General features: G+C 37.6%; 1 protein-coding gene, 1 long non-coding RNA gene and 1 pseudogene across 2 annotated transcripts; 2 read left to right on the top strand and 1 right to left on the bottom strand.

The window, feature by feature from the left end:
* The first annotated feature begins 279 nt into the window (after nucleotides 1-279).
* Nucleotides 280-2,607, top strand: LOC122034258. The gene is made up of 2 exons (XR_006126653.1): nucleotides 280-620; nucleotides 1,008-2,607. It is a non-coding gene; the product is annotated as an uncharacterized LOC122034258 (long non-coding RNA).
* A 2,436-nt stretch (nucleotides 2,608-5,043) lies between these two features.
* Nucleotides 5,044-7,449, top strand: LOC122034257 (glucan endo-1,3-beta-glucosidase 7-like). The gene is made up of 3 exons (XM_042593427.1): nucleotides 5,044-5,323; nucleotides 5,600-6,618; nucleotides 6,722-7,449. The coding sequence occupies exons 1-3, from the start codon at nucleotides 5,263-5,265 to the stop codon at nucleotides 6,959-6,961; spliced, it is 1,320 nt and encodes a 439-aa protein (XP_042449361.1). The 5' UTR covers nucleotides 5,044-5,262; the 3' UTR covers nucleotides 6,962-7,449.
* A 1,670-nt stretch (nucleotides 7,450-9,119) lies between these two features.
* LOC122034419 lies at nucleotides 9,120-12,292 on the bottom strand (annotated as a pseudogene).
* Between the last annotated feature and the right edge of the window lie 6,017 nt (nucleotides 12,293-18,309).

Here is an 18,309-nt window from a genome sequence, read left to right as displayed (position 1 = left end):
AAACCCAGGTCGATATTATTCTCCAAACGTTACCCAGAAGTTTTAAGCAGTTCCGCCTGAACTATAACATGAACAAAAGGGAGTATACGTTGGCAGAACTTCTGACAGAACTACAGGCAACAGAAGGTATATTTTGTCATAGTTCTCAGATTCACTTTGCTGAAAATGTTTCTACTTCTAAGTCGAAAGGCAAGAAGAAGAAGAAATAGGCTGGCTCAGCAAAAAAGAGATCTCTAGGTACTAGACCTAAAGCTGGAGTGAAGAAGCCAAAGGGCAAGTGCTTCATCTGCAAGCAGACTGGACATTGGAAGGCAGATTGTCCTCGTAGGAATCAGAACAATAAAGGTATATCTTATTCTCTAGTAGTTGAAACATATTTAGCGGTGTTATCTACCAGTACCTGTTTAGTGTCCGGACACAAAGGTAAACAGAGGATTTTGGTATTATGCTTTGATTGTAATTGATGTGGAATGAGGATTGTGATTAAATTTGGAATGTTTGCAGTTGTGGCTAGCTATTAAGCTCTAGCTGTGCTGTTCGTGAGGGATCCACAGCTCCGACAACTTTTCCAACAACAAGCTTCCCTGGTCACTGGTCAACGGTCGTGCAATTGGATTTGGGTGAGTATTGCAGTGATTTATGCATAGGGTTAAACCCAAATGAGTGGTGAAAATAGTCAGGATTGTTTAATCTATTAGATATTGGACTTGATTAGTTGATAAGAGTATTTTAAGCTTGGCATTGATTAATCTAAAAGATGTTTGTATTAATTAAGGATTAATTGATACATGATCGATTATGTTAGTTGGATTGATAGTTTATATCTTGATGGATAATAGAAGCATGTTAACAAGAAAGGGTAACTAATTGAATTGGATTGAATCATAAGGGAATTAGTTGTCAAAGTAGTGTTGGATTAGTAAATGGAATTAAAATGTTGATTCATAATCGAATTAGCTAGTTGTCTTATGATAGAACTTAACAGTACTATTTATACTGTGTTGCAGGATACTAGTCGGAGACACATCTCGACGTGGCATTATTTAGCACGATCGGTAGATGAAGGCGGGTACTTTTTGCTTTATCTCTTTAGTACATTGATCTTAGTGCATGAGCTAAAAATTCAGATAGTTACTGTGTTCATCTTGACTCCACTCGTATTTTTGTTATGCTTGAAGCTTATCCACTCGATCTTTGAGCTACTCGTTTCTGTATCTATATAGTCTCTTATTGTTATCCATAATATTTAGTAGATATCAGTTACCAGATACTAGATATTAGATATTGGATACCAGATACTAGATATCATATACCAGATACTAGATATTAGATATTGGATATATAGATACTATATTCCATGCTTACTTGCTTGAATGTTGTTATTTATACATCTTACTGAATAAATAACAAGCGAACATGCTTGAATGTTGTTATATAAACAGAAAACAGGTGTGCTACATCAAGCCAACATGCTCAGTAAGATGTATAAATAACAACATTCAAGCAAGTAAGCATGGAATATAGTATCCATATATCCAATATCTAATATCTAGTATCTGGTATATATATATATATACTGCTGCATTTTACACATTATGTCATTGCATGCATGCCGACGACCATGTCTCCCTTGTGGTTGAGAGGGTCGTTGGCCAAGGTCGCACGCTCGACCACTCATGGGTAGTGGTAGTTTGAGCGTGTCGCTTGTCCTGTCGTGCTCCCACTCACTTACTCATGGGTAGTAATAGCTGGAGTTGTGAGCAGCAGGGACCCCGTTGCAGACGTAATTAGTTAGCTACTATGCAACTGTCCCCTCGGCCACTCGAGAGTAGTGGTAGTTGGAGTGGTGTACAGTCTGTCATTGTCCCGGTCTCTCGACCATACAGGGATCCTGGTACAGGGGGATGGGAGGGAGTGACCATCCGTGCATACGCTATTATTATTATACCTGCTGATACTGTTGTTTTCTTATGCTGCTATTGCTTATTTATGCTGTTGTTGCTTACTTATGCTGATATGCTCACATAGGTTGGATATATACCTGAGGTATGAGTTTAGACACTGATTTTCTTATTGGTAATATGTATATATCTCACATGTTATCCATGTAGTTATGAGCAGTACTGTAGCAGGTCTTTGCTACACCTGACATTCTATTACTAGCCTAGGATATGGTTTCAGGTATGGACACTTATTATGATATCACTGTTGTATCTGATATTTTCCCTACGAGACTGTATACCTTTGTATCTCTAATTCTTTATTATGTTCATGCACTATCTGTCTATTATCCACTGAGCCTTAGTACTCACCACCCTGTAAATTGATTTATTTTGACAGGTAGCAGGTAAAGGATTGATGGAGTCGCTTGGAGATCCTGTCTGCCAGTCCCATGTCATATCGAGTTTCTCCTTTCGTTAGTGTTTCCTTTCGTATTGTTGGTTTTGTACTTGTTCTTGTATTTGTGTATTCTTTTATATGGAGTTTTGTTTTGTGGTATCTTGTGTTTGGTTGGGTGATGATGTGTCAAGCCGAGCCGGCTCGCAGTGAGTTGTTTTGTTTATTTCATGCATGTTCGTTATTTTATTGTTTTCACTGTGTTATGTTTCAGCCGAGTGGACTGCATTATTAATTGCGTGGTTATGCTATGTTTCAGTCGTGTGGGCTATATTATTAATTGCGTAGTTGTGTCTATATTCCAGTCGTACGTGGCTGATGTATTTTGTATGTATGTATGCCTCAAATTGTCATCGATATAGAGGAGATGCTACTGAAATTTTTCGATCGAGATTTATCTGGAGACGTGACAACTCTTATCTCATGTTCTACAATTTAATCCATCTATTATTTATTATTATATATTTTATATTTAAAATGTAATACTTAACCTCGTAAGTCGCTATATTTTTTTTTATAAAATTGTATCAATGATAGCTTTAGGTGAGGATTTTTTAAATATATTGTCAATTTCAATTCTTTAGCAACGAATGAAACAGTCGGTCTTTACATCGAAGTTCACGGTCCATAATCCACAATTCATGATCTAGTGTTTAATACATAAATTGATTTGCATCCGCGATTCAGGTGTTTGACCGTGCTGCTTTCAGTCTGACGTAGGATTCTTTTCGATGTCACTTGATCCTACTTGGGACAGCAGTAATCAACTAGAGGTTCGCAATCTTGGGGGCCTGAACTGCATGCGTAATACGCCAAGGAATCAATTATTGCTCAATTTTCTTGTTGGGAGTATTTTAATGAATTTATAAATAATTGACCACAGTTCAGTGAATCTATTTATTTATGTATTTAATTTTTTAGAGCTATTTTAGTCAATCCTGAGAGTCTTTGAACGATAATTTCATGTGAAATTTTGGCATGTTTTGGGCCCTACAACACACTGTATCTAGTCACCATATGACCTGGCACGCAGTAGCACATATTGCATAAAGCCTTCGGGCCCTTTCGGTCTAGGTCTCGCAGTCTGACCCACTTGCAATCTGTGATTGAATTCAAGTTTTATTATCATTAATTATATTTTTTTTAAAATTAATTAGGCAATATTGCGTTGAGGTTTCTTGTTCATAACATACCTCTCATTCAAGTTCTCATTACTTAATTGAATAATAACATATAAATAACAATAAGTAAATTTACAGCAGAAAACGATGAAGCAATAATTAACGTGGTCATAACAATGCCTAATAACATTACGTAGAAAATAAAATGATCAATAATTTCATCATAGATCTTGTAACACTCCATAAATCTTGTGCCACAATTGTAACACTCCATCAAGCTTAACTGGTGACTCCCCGATTTATCCTGATGGTCGATGAAAAATTTTCATGGGGTTGGGTCGGTCATCCCAGGGATAATTAATGAGGCTAACTGGGATTATCATTTTTTTTTGTAACACTCCATCGAACCCCCGAGACTACAATGCAATGGCAGAGCATCCAAGTTGTCACTCAAACATCCGCGGTTCGAGTTCCAGTTATAACGAATTTATAGGAATTTTTCCTCCAAATGGGGCACGCAACTAAAAGATGCTGAGCTCCTAGGCTGCCCGCTGCGAGCGCTTCCCGATTTACCCTGATGGCCTGTGGAAAATTTTCGTGGGACAGGACCGGTCACCCTAGGCTCGACGTTATCCAGCCTAGCTAATCATTTTTTTATAACACTCCATCGAGTCACTGGGATTATCGTGTCACGGTAGAATATTCAGGTTGTCATCCAAATACTTATAGTTCGAATTTCAATGATGGTATATTTACAAGAAGTTTTCCTCCAAATGAGGGGCGCAATCAAATGACACTGGGCTCCTGGGCTAGTCGCCGCATGCGCTTCCCGATTTATTCTAATGGTCAGTGAAAAATTTTCATGAGATCAGACTGGTCACTCATAGGGATAGTCAATGAGATTAACTAGGATTATCATTTTACCTTCGGGGCTATGGTACCGTGATAGGACATCCAGGTTATCATCTAGGCATCCGCGGTTCAAACCCTAGCTATGACATACATATTTCTAGAAATTTTTTCTCCAAATAGGAACTCAACCAAAGGATATTGTGTTTTTGAGATCGTCATGTGCACTTCCCAATTTATCTTGATGGCTGGAATAGTCAATGAGATAAATGGATATTGCAATCAAATGATGCTGAGTACTTGAGCTGTCCATCATACGTGCTTCCTAATTTATTCTGATGATCGATAAAAAATTTCTATAGGACTAGAGATTATCAACTTCCAAAACTATCCGTCGTGCGTATTTTTTAACTTACTTTAATGATCAATAAAAAAAAATTCCTATGAGGTCAGATCAATATCTTAAACATATCGAATGAAAACTGAAATTATCAACTTCCTTCACATGATCTGAGATGAGCTGTGAGGTACACGGCATATCACTAACAATTGTAACACTCCATTTAACAAGAAAATATTGTTCGATTGTGCTTAGCTATGGGCTCTAGTTCCTCATTCAAATCAGTTAACCGTCGCGCACGCGCCCACGGATTAGTATTTTTATTCTAGATTCACCTCAACCTTCACTGACACATGGGGTTGTTGCGTCAGTAAATATAATATAAACCCTATAAGAGATTGCTGTCTGCTTTACCAATTAACTCACCCTTTCTCTATGCTTTTCTTCTTCCTTCGAAGTTCAAACAGTTGAGATTTGAGGGAGACTACAAATAGATCGGACTGCCTGTTGCTGCTTCTAGGTCTCGCTCTTCACCTCCACCTCCTGCTGCTGCTGATGGAGAAGCGGCATCTTCTTCTCCTCATCCATGCGCTCTTCCATACCTTCCCTTCTGCACGTAAGCCCCTTTACCTTTTCTCGCTTGTAGATTAATAATTTCGTTGATTGATCATCAATCTGTTCTTATGCATTCCCTGATTTAATACCACAGAGTTCAGAGATGTCATGATTTTGTCTCCTAATTTTATATCTACAGTTCGAATTCCTTCTCTTTCTTAGATGTAGCAAAAGGGAAAGTAGTTCTAAATTTCGTAGAGGCCAAAAAGCATTGCAGAGATTTTTTGGGGGGAAAGGCAAAAAGGAAGGATTTATTTTACTGATAAATCTTTTGCAGTATCCCAGTCGTTCATTGGGGTTAACTACGGGCAGGTGGCCGACAACCTCCCGCCGCCGTCGGTTACGGCCGCTCTCCTGCAATCCACGACAATCTCCAAGCTCCGTCTATACGGCGTTGATCCCGCAGTCATCCAGTCCTTCGCGGGCACTAATATCTCTCTTGTCATAGGCGTCGCCAACGCCGATGTCGCCTCCCTCGCCTCCGACCCAGCCGCCGCTGCCAGCTGGGTATCAGCCAACGTGTTCCCCTACGTCGGCGCGTCCTCCATCTCCATCGTCTCGGTCGGCAACGAGGCGCTCGACTCCGGCGACTCCTCCCTCGCGTCTAATCTTCTCCCGGCCATGCAGAACCTACTATACGCCCTCTCTGCCTCGACCGCCGCCTCCGCCGTGAAGGTCTCTACCGTCCACTCTATGACGGTGCTGTCCCAATCGGACCCGCCTTCGTCGGGCGCATTCCGCCCCGAATTCGTCGACACTCTCAAAGGCATACTGAGCTTCCTGCGGGACTCCGGTGCGCCCTTCATGATCAACCCGTACCCCTACTTCGCCTACGCCAGCGATCCGCGGCCGGATACGCTGGCCTTCTGTCTCTTCCAGTCCAACCCCGGCCGGGTCGACGGCGGGTCGAAGCTCGCCTACACCAACATGTTCGACGCGCAGGTTGACGCCGTGCGATCGGCGATCAACGCGCTGGGGTTCCCGGAGGTGGAGATAGTGGTGGCGGAGACAGGGTGGCCATACAAGGGGGACCCTGACGAGGTGGGGGCGTCGGTGGACAACGCCAAGGCATTCGTCGGGAACCTAGTGGCCCACCTGCGGTCGCTGACCGGGACGCCGCTGATGCCGGGGCGGTCTGTGGACACCTACCTCTTCTCGCTCTACGACGAGGACCTGAAGCCGGGACCCACCTCCGAGCGCTCCTTCGGCCTCTACCGCGCCGATCAGACCATGAACTACGACGCCGGCCTCGCCAAGTCCGTCTCCACCTCCAACGCCACCGCGAGTCCGCCACAGGTTAACAGAGCCAAAGCCGGCCCTGTTCTTACAGATTTTTACGAGTCGGCGTTGGATTGAATTGAATTGGTGGATTTTTTTTTTTTTTCATGTATCCATGCAGTCGAACGCGACGTCGGATCCGACGCTGCAATCGCCGACTGCTCCGCCGGTGGGAATGACGACGGGTCTGACCCAGCCGGGGGGGTGGTGCGGGCCGGGGGCGACGCTGCAATCGGCGGCGGAAGGCGGGTCGTTGCAGCCCGCGGTGCAGTGTTTCTCCGCCGTTGGATCGCGTGCGGCAATCCGACTCGGCCATCTCTTTTCTTGCGTGGCGCTGACGCTGCTGATGCTAACGCAGTAGGTCGAGACAAGACCCAGGGGGATCGTGTGGATATTCAGTCTAATAGAAAATATAATATATTACGGGCGAACGGTGAAGATATTGGACACGTGGATCTCAAGATTTCGCAAAGAGATAAAGTTCGCATAGATGCAAGTGTACATTCACGTGGCTACTACGTCTTTTGGAGGGGTTGGCAGGCCAATTGATAGTGGCGTTATTGTTCTCTTTTTGTCTTCTTTCGTTATATTGCTGCAATCTATTTTGTTGAATTTAAGTCGATTAATTGTCTGATGGATCGTGCCGCCAGCCAGGATCCTCTCTGGATCACAAATTATGATGTAGAGGATAGATTGTATAAGTTGATTTAATAGATATAGTGGTAGTAAATTACAGTCCAAAGAATTTGTATTCACGTGTCGGTTCTATGCAGTTAGGATCTTTTGTATTATAATTTACGATTCGAAGGATACATCAAATAAGAGGATAGATTATATAAGTTGATTCAATGGATGTAATGATTCATCTTCTGGATCGTAAATAACAATCTAAAGAATTTATGCTCTCATGCCGATCTCATGCAGTCAAGATCTTCTGAGCGGTAAATTGCGATCTAAGGATCTTGACGTGTGTCGGAGAATTGAATTTGGGTTTGGCCTCATAGAAGTTTTATGTCGTGATTATCAAAGTAAATAGAAAAATATTTATGATAAGTGATTTAAAAGTCCAATATCTCATGATTTCATATATTATTTAGAGAAAAAATATCTATAAATATATTGTAGTTGGAAATCGAACAACAAATATCTCTGTCATAACTTGATGTTCTTCTACTGTATCATAGTCTGAGGATAACTCTGCCCTCGGAGTTATGGTACAATGATAGAATATCTAAATTATCATCTAGATATCCACAGTTCGATCTTCAATTATAATATATTTATAGATTTTTTTTTTCAAAATAGAAAGAATCAATCATACTAAAATTAGTCAATAAGGTTAATTAAATTTATTAGAACTCTATATTTAATGGCAAGTATACAAAGTGATTTTGATGAAAATTTTAATAATTTTGAAATAGTAAGATTGAGAGTTTAGTATTTAATTTAAAATTTTAAGATTTATAATTTAGTTATGAATGTGTAAAGGTTATCAATAGTTATTATTACATGTAAAAAAACTTATGGGTAGTTACTGTAATATATAGAGTCTCTTGGTAGTTGTTACCATGTAAAAAAATAATTATTTTACTTTAATCAAAATTACTATGCATAAATTAATATTATATCAAAAATAATCTTTATCAACTTAATTAAAATTATTTAAATTTTATCAAAATCATTTTACATTAATTAAAATTATTTTAAAACAATTATAACTAAATTTTTAATCTTACATTCTAAAATTTTAATTTAAATCATAAATTTTGAATATTGTTATATCAATATATTCTTTACCAATTTAGTTAAAATTATTTAAACTTTATAAAAAATATATTTTAAATTAATTAAAATCACTTAAAAATAAATGTAAACAACTACTTAATAATGTTACGAGTATAGAAATTTTTATAAAAATAAGGATATTTTTAAGGTAAAATATCTAATGAGATCTCCTTTTTATTTATTTTTTTTTTAAAGAAAGGTACCTTCTAATGATTTATTTAATTTGAGTGGTCTTTATTATTCAATTTTGAGATCGGTGGGCCGACCAACCCTAAAGCATAAGCGACCACGACAAACCCTACAAAGCGATGGTGTGAAGAAAAACTTACGAGTGCGTGCTGACGGAAGATGGTCCTAAAAAGTAACTCGAGCGGACATTGAGTTCACGTACGGTCGACCTCGTCTACTTGGTAAGCACGAGCAGCATATCAGTGCGCTGAGTCATGTTTCACGATCCCCATTTTATAAGTCAGAAATTGGACGCATACTTTAGCTTTGTTTACATTTTGATTACTGTCTTTGCCTTTGCCTCAACCCCTGCGCGACTTCTGCCCAAAGTTCATCGACACTTTTGCTGCCGACCTCTACAGCCAACACCGTCCTTTGAAAGAAGCCGCTGGTTTTCATGTGATTTCGGCAGAAGTATTTGAGCCAAAAAAGCTTCCATAGAACCTTCCGAGGGTCACAAAATTTGTTTCAAAACAAGTCAGAATAATCGGAGTGGATCAGGTAAAATTTCTTTCAAAATTCAAATTTAAGTTTAGCACAGGTGGCACATAGATTATGTACAAAAACATTCGAAATAGTTGTTCTCTTTCAGACTAACTATTATGATGGCACAGCTTTACCAACAGTACATCAGCTATATTTACACAATTATAGTTACAAGACAGAATCCACAAGCACGGAAGATTACAGTTTGGAACTGTAAGCAAAGATCTTTACAAGTTGACATGTGCATTGGGGAAGATGATGAAAGGTACCTAAAATTATTGACAGAGGCTTTCAAAACCCATATGCTCTTTCCTTGCAATCTTCTCCACTACGTCTTCTACGCCGAGCCAACCTGCACAAAATATGCATTAGCACATTGTTTAATAAGCTGCAACGATAGATGCGCACAAATTTCGGTAATCATTACCTATACCGATTGCGCTGACAAAGATGGTCAACGCCAGAATGAAAATGATCAAAGATGCTCTTCCTATCAAAATGATAAGCCTCCTTACAAGGTACTGTCCAGCTACAGCTGCAAGTGTGGCCACACAAAACAGGTACGTGGCTGCAGCATTGCAAGTAGTTTTTGTTTTCTGAAGATTCTAGTGCAGGAAGATGATTTTTAATTAACTAAAAAAGGGCCCCTGCACAGATATGTCTTTTATACTTACAATATGGAACAGGAAATCGACCAAGTAGGTAGTTGTATGACAGACATGGAGGACGAAAATGTCATAACAAAGTTAGATGTTGCACTTGCAACCTGCATAAGAACACTAAATCAGTGAAAAGGAGAAAGCATGTTTGCACATCAACTTTGTGATTTTCTGATTCCAATTTTCATTCCATATTCCATACAGTGATTTCGGATATGTACCTGGAGTGCAGTGGGTTATAAAGTAGAAGCAATAGAGTCATTATTTAAGGGAAAATATACCTAATGGTTTATGGACTGAATTGATTTTGGAAGGGAAAGTACATTTGCACACCTATGTTTAATGAAAAGAGATTCCTATTCACCATTTGCTTCATAATCTAGTTTTGAGATTGCTGCTGAAGAAAATGCAACTAAGTCCAGATGGTTTAAAAAGTTCCAAAATCAAAGTATCATAGTATCAATCCAAATAATATTAGAAGAGAGATTGTTTAGATGAATAATTCATTCACTTTTCGAAGCCTATGACATTCTTATATAGATCTCCCAGAGCAAAACTTGTAAACTAGGTATTACATTTAAAAAAAAGGACATTATTAGAGAAATTGTTCATGTCGATTTTCAGAGAAATTACATTGTTATATAAATCTGCACAGGAAAGAACACCGAACAAGTATCATTTTCTCATGTTGAGTGTCTTCAATTTTATTTATTTTTTATTTTTTAACTAGCCCCAGGTATCCAACCATTCGGGCCGACTAATCCTGAGGACGACCGGTCCAACCTCATAGAAGTTTTCCACCAGCCATCAAATTAAATCCGAAGTGCTCGCAACGGTGACCCAGCAACCCAACATCTCAGGTTTGTCACCCAATGATAATGTCTTCAAATTTAGCACCATATTCAAGTTGGTCAATTGATTTTCACTAAATGTATGTCTACCTTCGTGCCATAGGTACACTTCATGGCCAACACTAAGAAACAAAACAAACTTTCCATTAATCCTACATAATTAAAGGGAAATACAAGAACCTGTGGAGGAGCACCCATTTCAATAAATAAGGGTCCTAATATGAACCCCCCTCCCAGCCCAAGAAGGCCTCCAATAATTCCAGCTATTATTCCACAGCAACAACAAAAGACAAGGTGGTGGCATCTCCAGTTCATTTCTTGTTTGCCTGTAGAGGCAATTGTTTTCTTTCCTTTGTAAAGACAGATGGCTTCATAAAGTGTCAATGAAGCAGCAATTGGCACCTTCACAAAATAAAAAAATAAAAAAACTGCCTCAGCACTTTAGCAAAATCATTTTAAAAGAAACAAAAAACATTGTAAAATCAGCTCTTTTACTCCGAGTTCATATTTCTAGCATAAACCTCTCAAAGTTCTGAAATTTGCGTATTTATTCTATTAAAGGATTGAAAATACGAATTTCTCACAACCTATATGAATTATGCCAATGTAAAGTCCACAGCCTAGAAATGCTTGCCATTCCCCTATTTTCTTATCTTTCAGAATCTGTCTGATAGTATTCTATTTTGTTATGGAATTCTTTTTCCGTGAGAAAAGGAACAGGAAAGACTATCTAAAACCCTTTCATTTTTGCACTGTGGAATGGCTAAACATTCAATCTTTAAATTCCTCTACAAAGGATATCATGAAGCTTCTCAAACAATGTCATGAATGTCTGTTTGCCAACAAGATGCAAATGACTCTCCAAAACCAGATAAGAGATCATACTCATCTGACTAAAGATAAGGATCTTATTCTTACCTGCATAATATTAAGTATCCAATATTCAGCAGAGCAGATTTTGGTATGGTCCTGCATGGAGACACAAACCTCGTGATTATTCAAAAGTGGAAAGGGGAAAAAAAAAAGGAAAAGGGATGCTTGTAATATCAAGAGAAAAAAGAATTAACAATGATATTTTGCACCAAATGAACATTTTCACTCTTTCTACTTGAAGTTCATTTAATTTTAATCTAAATTCCTTACCTTGATTATATGAATGATGAGAAATCCAAACCACACAACCAAAAGCATCGAATATTCTTTTAAGTATATATTTTCTCCAATTGAAATCTGGAAAATCAAAGTTAGATTGACTTTGATTGTTATGCTACTTGAACAGCCAATAAAAATAAATAGCATGCACTTACACCTCCATTTGATGAGGTAGTTGGTTTTTCATTCTCAATCTGTACCCCAGGGAGAGGTCGATATTCCAATTCTGGTCCATCTGTTAGTGCAAAATATACTTCATGATTTCATTTTGTATTGGGCACCTCATACCCAGTTTATAGCGTACCTGGTTTTACAATAAGACATCTCACCTCTTTGTGCTTTGAAAACAAACATAATGCTTTGAGAAAGTGTCACTCACCTCTTTGTTTGTTTGATGATGCCATATGCCAATCTGATTCCTGAGGAATTTGCAGGTTTCACAAATGTCCATAACAACTTCAGCAGTTAGAAAAGATAGTAAAAGTTAAATTACCTTCAATAGCACTGATTCCTTTCTCCAGGTCTCTATTCCCTATAGAAATGCCTTGGTTGATGTCCCTCCAAGTAGAACAAACGTGGGATAGGTAAATATTGAGTTGAAGAAAATGAGTGCTTGGGGATTATGAACATCAAAACATTTCATAACGTATAAGATGAATTTTTGCAACATAGCAACTTTGATAAAAAAAAAAACTACAATGTGCAAATGAATATCTTATAAATAAAAATAAGACTATCTACTGGAGCCAACTCTAGTTCTTGATTAGCCTTTCTCGGGCATTTGCAATAGGAGGTTCTGGAGTATTACTACTGATCACTCTAATGTATTTTGGGGGATTAAAGCCAGTTAAATTTTGAGAATGATAAATAAAATAGTTCATGATATTGAAAAAAAGAACAAATAAGCAACTAATTGTAATGTGATATATATATATATATATAAAATCAGTTTCCAAGTTCAGCAATTCAACAAGTCATATAAATCTTTACCAAGGAATAGGACGATGAGGATGGTTGTGATCATCCATTCTGCAAAGATGACATTGAAAGCAATGCCAATGCTAATACCCAACAAAAGCATAGGCTGGAATAGCAATGCAAGGTCGAAATCGATGATTGGCATATCCAATGTGTGATGTCGAAATCTTAGGTTGTAGTAAACGGTCGCTCCAGCAGCTCCCATGATCATACCTAAAAATACCAATCGAGAAGGAAGACTTTCATCAACAGTTCCATTTAAGTCAATCAACCAGACCTGATGGAAGCCATTGGCCAATAATCGACGGGGAACTGTGATTAAAATCGCAGAAAGAGCAATTCTTATCCTTTCCTTACACTTGGAGATGGCTGCAGAAGTCTTGAGGTCGAAACCAAGGATCAAGGTGAGCATGGGCACAAAGATGCCCCCTCCCCCCACTCCCCCGACGCTCCCGAGAGCGGATCCTGCGAAACCGATTGTGGATCCGAGCACAACCCTCCACCCTAGCTCCAGCTCCTGCCACCCCAAATTTGCAAACTTCCCATCTCAAACCAAAGCAGAAAAAACAGAAAAAGAAGAGAAAAAAAGGAACACGATTTGGTCGACAGAAGAAGGCGAAGGGTATCATACTGGCCAAGCGTGCGAGTGAGAACCCTTCTTGGAGAGAGAATTCACAAGGCGACCGAGGAGAGGAGGCTTGTCGCCGTCCATGCGATCACTGCCGTTGCTTCCTGCCTGCGCCGTTGACGACCCAAGAGGCCTCTCTGCTGCGATCGACCGGAGTCCTAGGATCATACTCCAGCAAAGGAAGAGCACAACAACCACATACCGCCCTCTCTCCAGATCTGCGGCCATGGCTACCGCCGATTCACTGAACCAGCAATAATGGAGAACGTGGGGAAGATAAGACCATAAGAACGTTTCTTTGAATAAAGAAGCAAAGAGTGTTGTAGTGATTTTCGAATTTGGGATTGCTGTAGCAAGTCAAAGTTCTAAACCATCGCCATTTTGCTTCTCTGACGCTGGCTGATTCATCGTTGGCTTTAGGGTAATTACGATGAGAGTGATATGCCGCAGGAATGAACAAGGAATAAAGGAATGAATATAGTTTTTTTTTCTAGAATGATATCTGGATATTTTTCTCCATATTCGGTACGGCGAGTTTCAAAGGACAAACCCAAAAATTGATGGCATAAAAGACACCCCAAGTTTTAAAAATACCAAAATGGCATTTTTTTTTTCCTATTTTATCTCTACTTTTGACTTCTTTCTTCCTGTCTCCTTAATTTTTGTCTCGTCTTTTTCCAATTAAATTAAATAAATTTGCTCTTTCTCATATGAATGCCTTTAAGGCTACCACCATAGTTATGGTGTTAGTTTTATCTCCAAAGGATATAACAGATGGTTAATATAGTGGTATTGTAAGTTTGGGATAGATATTTAGTAGATACGGAAGTCTCATAGGTTATCTTACGTCTTGCATATGTTAATGTTCCTAGACAAAGTCTCCTATGATTTATCTGACTGTATCTATTAGGGCCTGACTAAATTAAGTCATCTAAGATGAGCGTTATCACCTTTATTTCATAAATTGTGATGCTAATTTTTTAAAATCAATACCGCGGTTTAATTACACTACTGTGGTGCCTATGGTGCCAGCTTCTAAAAACTAATATCATAACAATATTGATATATTAAATTATGGTGTTAGTTTTTTTTTTAAAATAGTAAAATTAAAAAAAAGGATATATTTGGACTCTAGAGTATCATAGAAATTTATAGGAGTTGAAATAAATCCAATTGAAACTTTCCAGGTCCATAGGGGATTTAGATTTTTGAAAAGTTGATATATAAGGAAGAGAATAGTGCAGTAAAGATATTTATAGTATTTATATCTAATTTTGACATCCCTACGATAAGTTATATATAAGTAATAAACTTTGAAAACCTTACGAGACTTCAAATTGATATCTCTAGGCACATATAAACTCCAAGACACTTTAAAAATCTATAGCATTTGGAATGAGTCTGAATTGGGCTCTCTAGGTTTATTAAAGGGCTTTGACCAAAACTCATTGATGGACCATGGAGATTTAAATTTCTGAAATGTTGACTTGTAATTAAAAAGGATAGTGTAGTAAATGTATGTATGATGTCCATGTCTGGTTTTGACATCCCTATGATGAGTTATGTGTATGCATGGTTTGATTCTCTGCTTTAGGCCATAACTTTTAACTCGGGTATTAGAACAAGATGTTTTTTTTTTTAATCAAAGATCATTTAGATATCTACATTTGTTAGTGGGTGAAATCCATAACAACTCAATTTCAAGCCCAAAAATTATCATTTAAAGCCTTTTCGAGTCCATCAAGGAGTTTCGGTCAAAACTCATTGATAGACCTAAAGAGCTCCAATCGGACACATTCTAAGTGCTACAGATTTCTAAAGTATCCCGGAGTCTATATGTGTCCATAAATATCATCTTGAAGTTATTAACAACAGTGATTAAAAGCTTTTCAAAGTTTATAACTTTAACACAATTAACACATAAGTTATTGTAGGGATGTCACAACTAGGTATGAACATCACAAATACCTTCATTGCACTATCCTTTTCCATTATATGTCAAATTTTCAAAAATCTAAATATCCTAAGTCCATCAATACGACAAAAGGTTATACGCTGAGCCTGAACACCTCACACGGTCAATCCCATGATTATCTGTAGAGAGAAAAATCAGAAAATTATAGATGGTCCAAATAGGGAAGGGTATATTCTCAATTTTTATTAGGTTTCGACCCTTGCTCAATGCCCTAGGTACATCAATGATTGTTGGATGCATAAAAAGGAGAGAGAAAAGTTTAATTTAATTTAAAAGGAAAGATAAGAGAAGAGAGAAAAGTTGTTGTATATATAAAAGAGAGGAAAGAGAAGAAAAATTTAGCTTTGGTAAAAAGATAAAATAGGAAAAAGATGTATCTTTTGGGCATTTTCAAAACTCAAGATGCCCTTTGGGAAATTGTCGGAGGAAATTCTTGATTCAGTGGGTATTTTCCCAGTTCAGTCCTAATTATTTTAACATTCTCGATTGTATCCCAAATGTTTTTAAAAAATTCCCGGTTTAGTCCTTCTGTCTATTTCATTGTTAAAAGTAACAAAACATGTTCACGTGCAACTCGCACATAATAAAAGACCAAAGTCCCAAATGTGAAAACTTAATGTCTTTCTTCCTATCTTCCATCATTCTTTCCCCAAAAGCATACATCATTCTTCCCATCATCTTTCTCCAAATTATGGTAATTTATCAATTAATTTATTATGCCAAAGTACATACCGATTAATGTATGATGCATGTTTTTTGCCAATGATTTCCTATATTTTATGTTTAGGGAGAATGGGAGATTTCAGTCAGATTATTGTGAAGTGGTATTACAATGGAAAATTCCAAGCTCGTGGTAAACACAACGAATACATCGGTGGAAGTGTTAAGTATTTCAACTTGTTGACCTTGATAAGCTAGGCTTGATCGAATTATGGGATTTTGCAGAGTAAGTTAGATCTAAAGAAAAAAATTCATTGAAATTTTGGCGCAGCTTTAGAGGAAAAGCTAAAAAAGTTAGACATTTGAAAATTGATGTAGATGTTCTGAATATTAGAAATCATGCATATTCCACAAAATTACGAGGTTGAGATATATTTAGAGCAGCTTGAAGCTTCAAGCCATGAACTAAGTGGTCATGAACTTAGTGACAATGAGTTGTTAGAAGATGAAATCCTCCAAAGCCAGCATACTTGAAAGTCAGCTTCGTTGATGGACCATAATTTAAATTCTAGTAAGACAAAAAATGTTGTTGATGAGAGGGAAGTTTCAAATGAGTTTGTGCACGATGATGAGGATGATGTTTGTGAAAGTGAAGATAGACTTAAAAGTGTTCATGATTTTGATGATAAGGAAAGACAAGCATATCTCACACTTTATCCCAACAAAGAATCTGGAATTTCATATGTAAAGATTGGGTTGATCTTCAACTCAAAGGAAGAGGCAAAATTTGCAATCGAAAATTATTACATCAATGAAGGAAAGGCAGTGAATTTCGTTAAGAATGACAAGATAATGTTGGATCAAGATCGCGCTAGAGGGGGGGGTGAATAGCACTCGTGGCTTTCACGCGTTTTCGGATTCATAAAGCGTTCGAGTTAAAGCAACAGCGGAAAAATAAATGCAATACAAAAAGACACAAAGAGTTACTTGGTTCGGAGCTTAATTAGGGCGACTCCTACTCTAAGGTCCGCGATCGTTGATCGCTTTCGGTGGACAACAACTATAATATCGTAAAGTATACAATTGAGTATTATAATGAGTGCTTCTCTGACGCTGGCTGATTGCATAATTGGCTTTAGGGAAACTAAGATATGCCGCAGGAATGAACAAGGAATAAAGGGAATGAATTTAGGTTTTTTTCTAGCATGATATCTAGATATTTTTCTCCATATTCAGAACGGCAAGTTTCAAAGAACAAACCCAAAAATTGAGATGGCATAAAAGACATCCCAAGTTTTGAAAATACCAAAATGGCATTTTTTTTTCCCCCTATTTTATCTCTACTTTTGACCTCTTTCTTCCTCTCACCTTAATTTTTGTATCTTCTTTTGCCAATTAAATTAAATTAATTTGTTCTTTCTCATATTAATGCCTACAAGGCTACAACCATAGTTATGGTGTTAGTTTTATCTCCAAAGGCTATAACATATGGTTAATATAGTGGTATTACAAGTCTGGGATAGATATTCAGTGATATTCAGTAGATACGGAAGCCTCGTAGGTTATCTTACCTCTTGCATATGTTAATGTTCCTAGATAAAGTCTCTCGTGATTTATCTGACTGAATCTATTAGGGTCCGACTAAATTAAGTCGTCTAAGGTGAGCGTTATCACCTTTATGTCACAAATCGTGATGCTAATTTTTTAAAACCAACACCACAATTTAATTACACCAGCACCATGGTGGTGCCTATGGTGTCAGTTTCTAAAAACCAATACCACAACAATATTGATATGTTAAGTTATGGCGTTAGTTTTTTTTAAAATAGCAAAACAAAAAAAGAGAGGATATATTTGGACTCTGGAGTATCATAGAAACTTATAGGAGTTGGAATGAATCCAATTGAAATTTTCTAGGTCCATAGGGGATTTAGATTTTTGAAAAGTTGATATATAAAGAAGAGGATAGTGGAGTAAAGATATTTATAGTGTTCATATCTAATTTTGGCATCCCTACGATAGGTTATATGTAAGTAATAAACTTTGAAAACCTTATGAGACTTCAAATTGATATCTCTAGGCACATATAAACTCCAAGACACTTTAAAAATCTATAGCATTTGGAATGGGTCTGAATTGAGCTCTCTAGATTCATTAAAGAGCTTTAACCAAAACTCATTGATGGACCATGGAGATTTAAATTTCTGAAAATTTGACTTGTAATAATATTGGAGTAAATGTATGTATGATGTCCATGTCTGGTTTTGACATCTCTATGATAAGTTATGTATATGCATGGTTTGATTC

Source organism: Zingiber officinale, chromosome 11B, assembly GCF_018446385.1.
Source record: "Zingiber officinale cultivar Zhangliang chromosome 11B, Zo_v1.1, whole genome shotgun sequence".
Lineage (NCBI taxonomy): Eukaryota > Viridiplantae > Streptophyta > Magnoliopsida > Zingiberales > Zingiberaceae > Zingiber > Zingiber officinale.
This window is presented reverse-complemented; position numbering and strand designations above follow the sequence as displayed.

Coding starts and splice junctions, on each gene's coding strand:
- LOC122034257 (XM_042593427.1), top strand. CDS start 5,263: ATGGAGAAGCGGCATCTTCTTCTCCTCATCCATGCGCTCTTCCATACC. Junction 5,324..5,599: donor CCATACCTTCCCTTCTGCAC/GTAAGCCCCTTT, acceptor AATCTTTTGCAG/TATCCCAGTCGTTCATTGGG. Junction 6,619..6,721: donor CCACCGCGAGTCCGCCACAG/GTTAACAGAGCC, acceptor GTATCCATGCAG/TCGAACGCGACGTCGGATCC.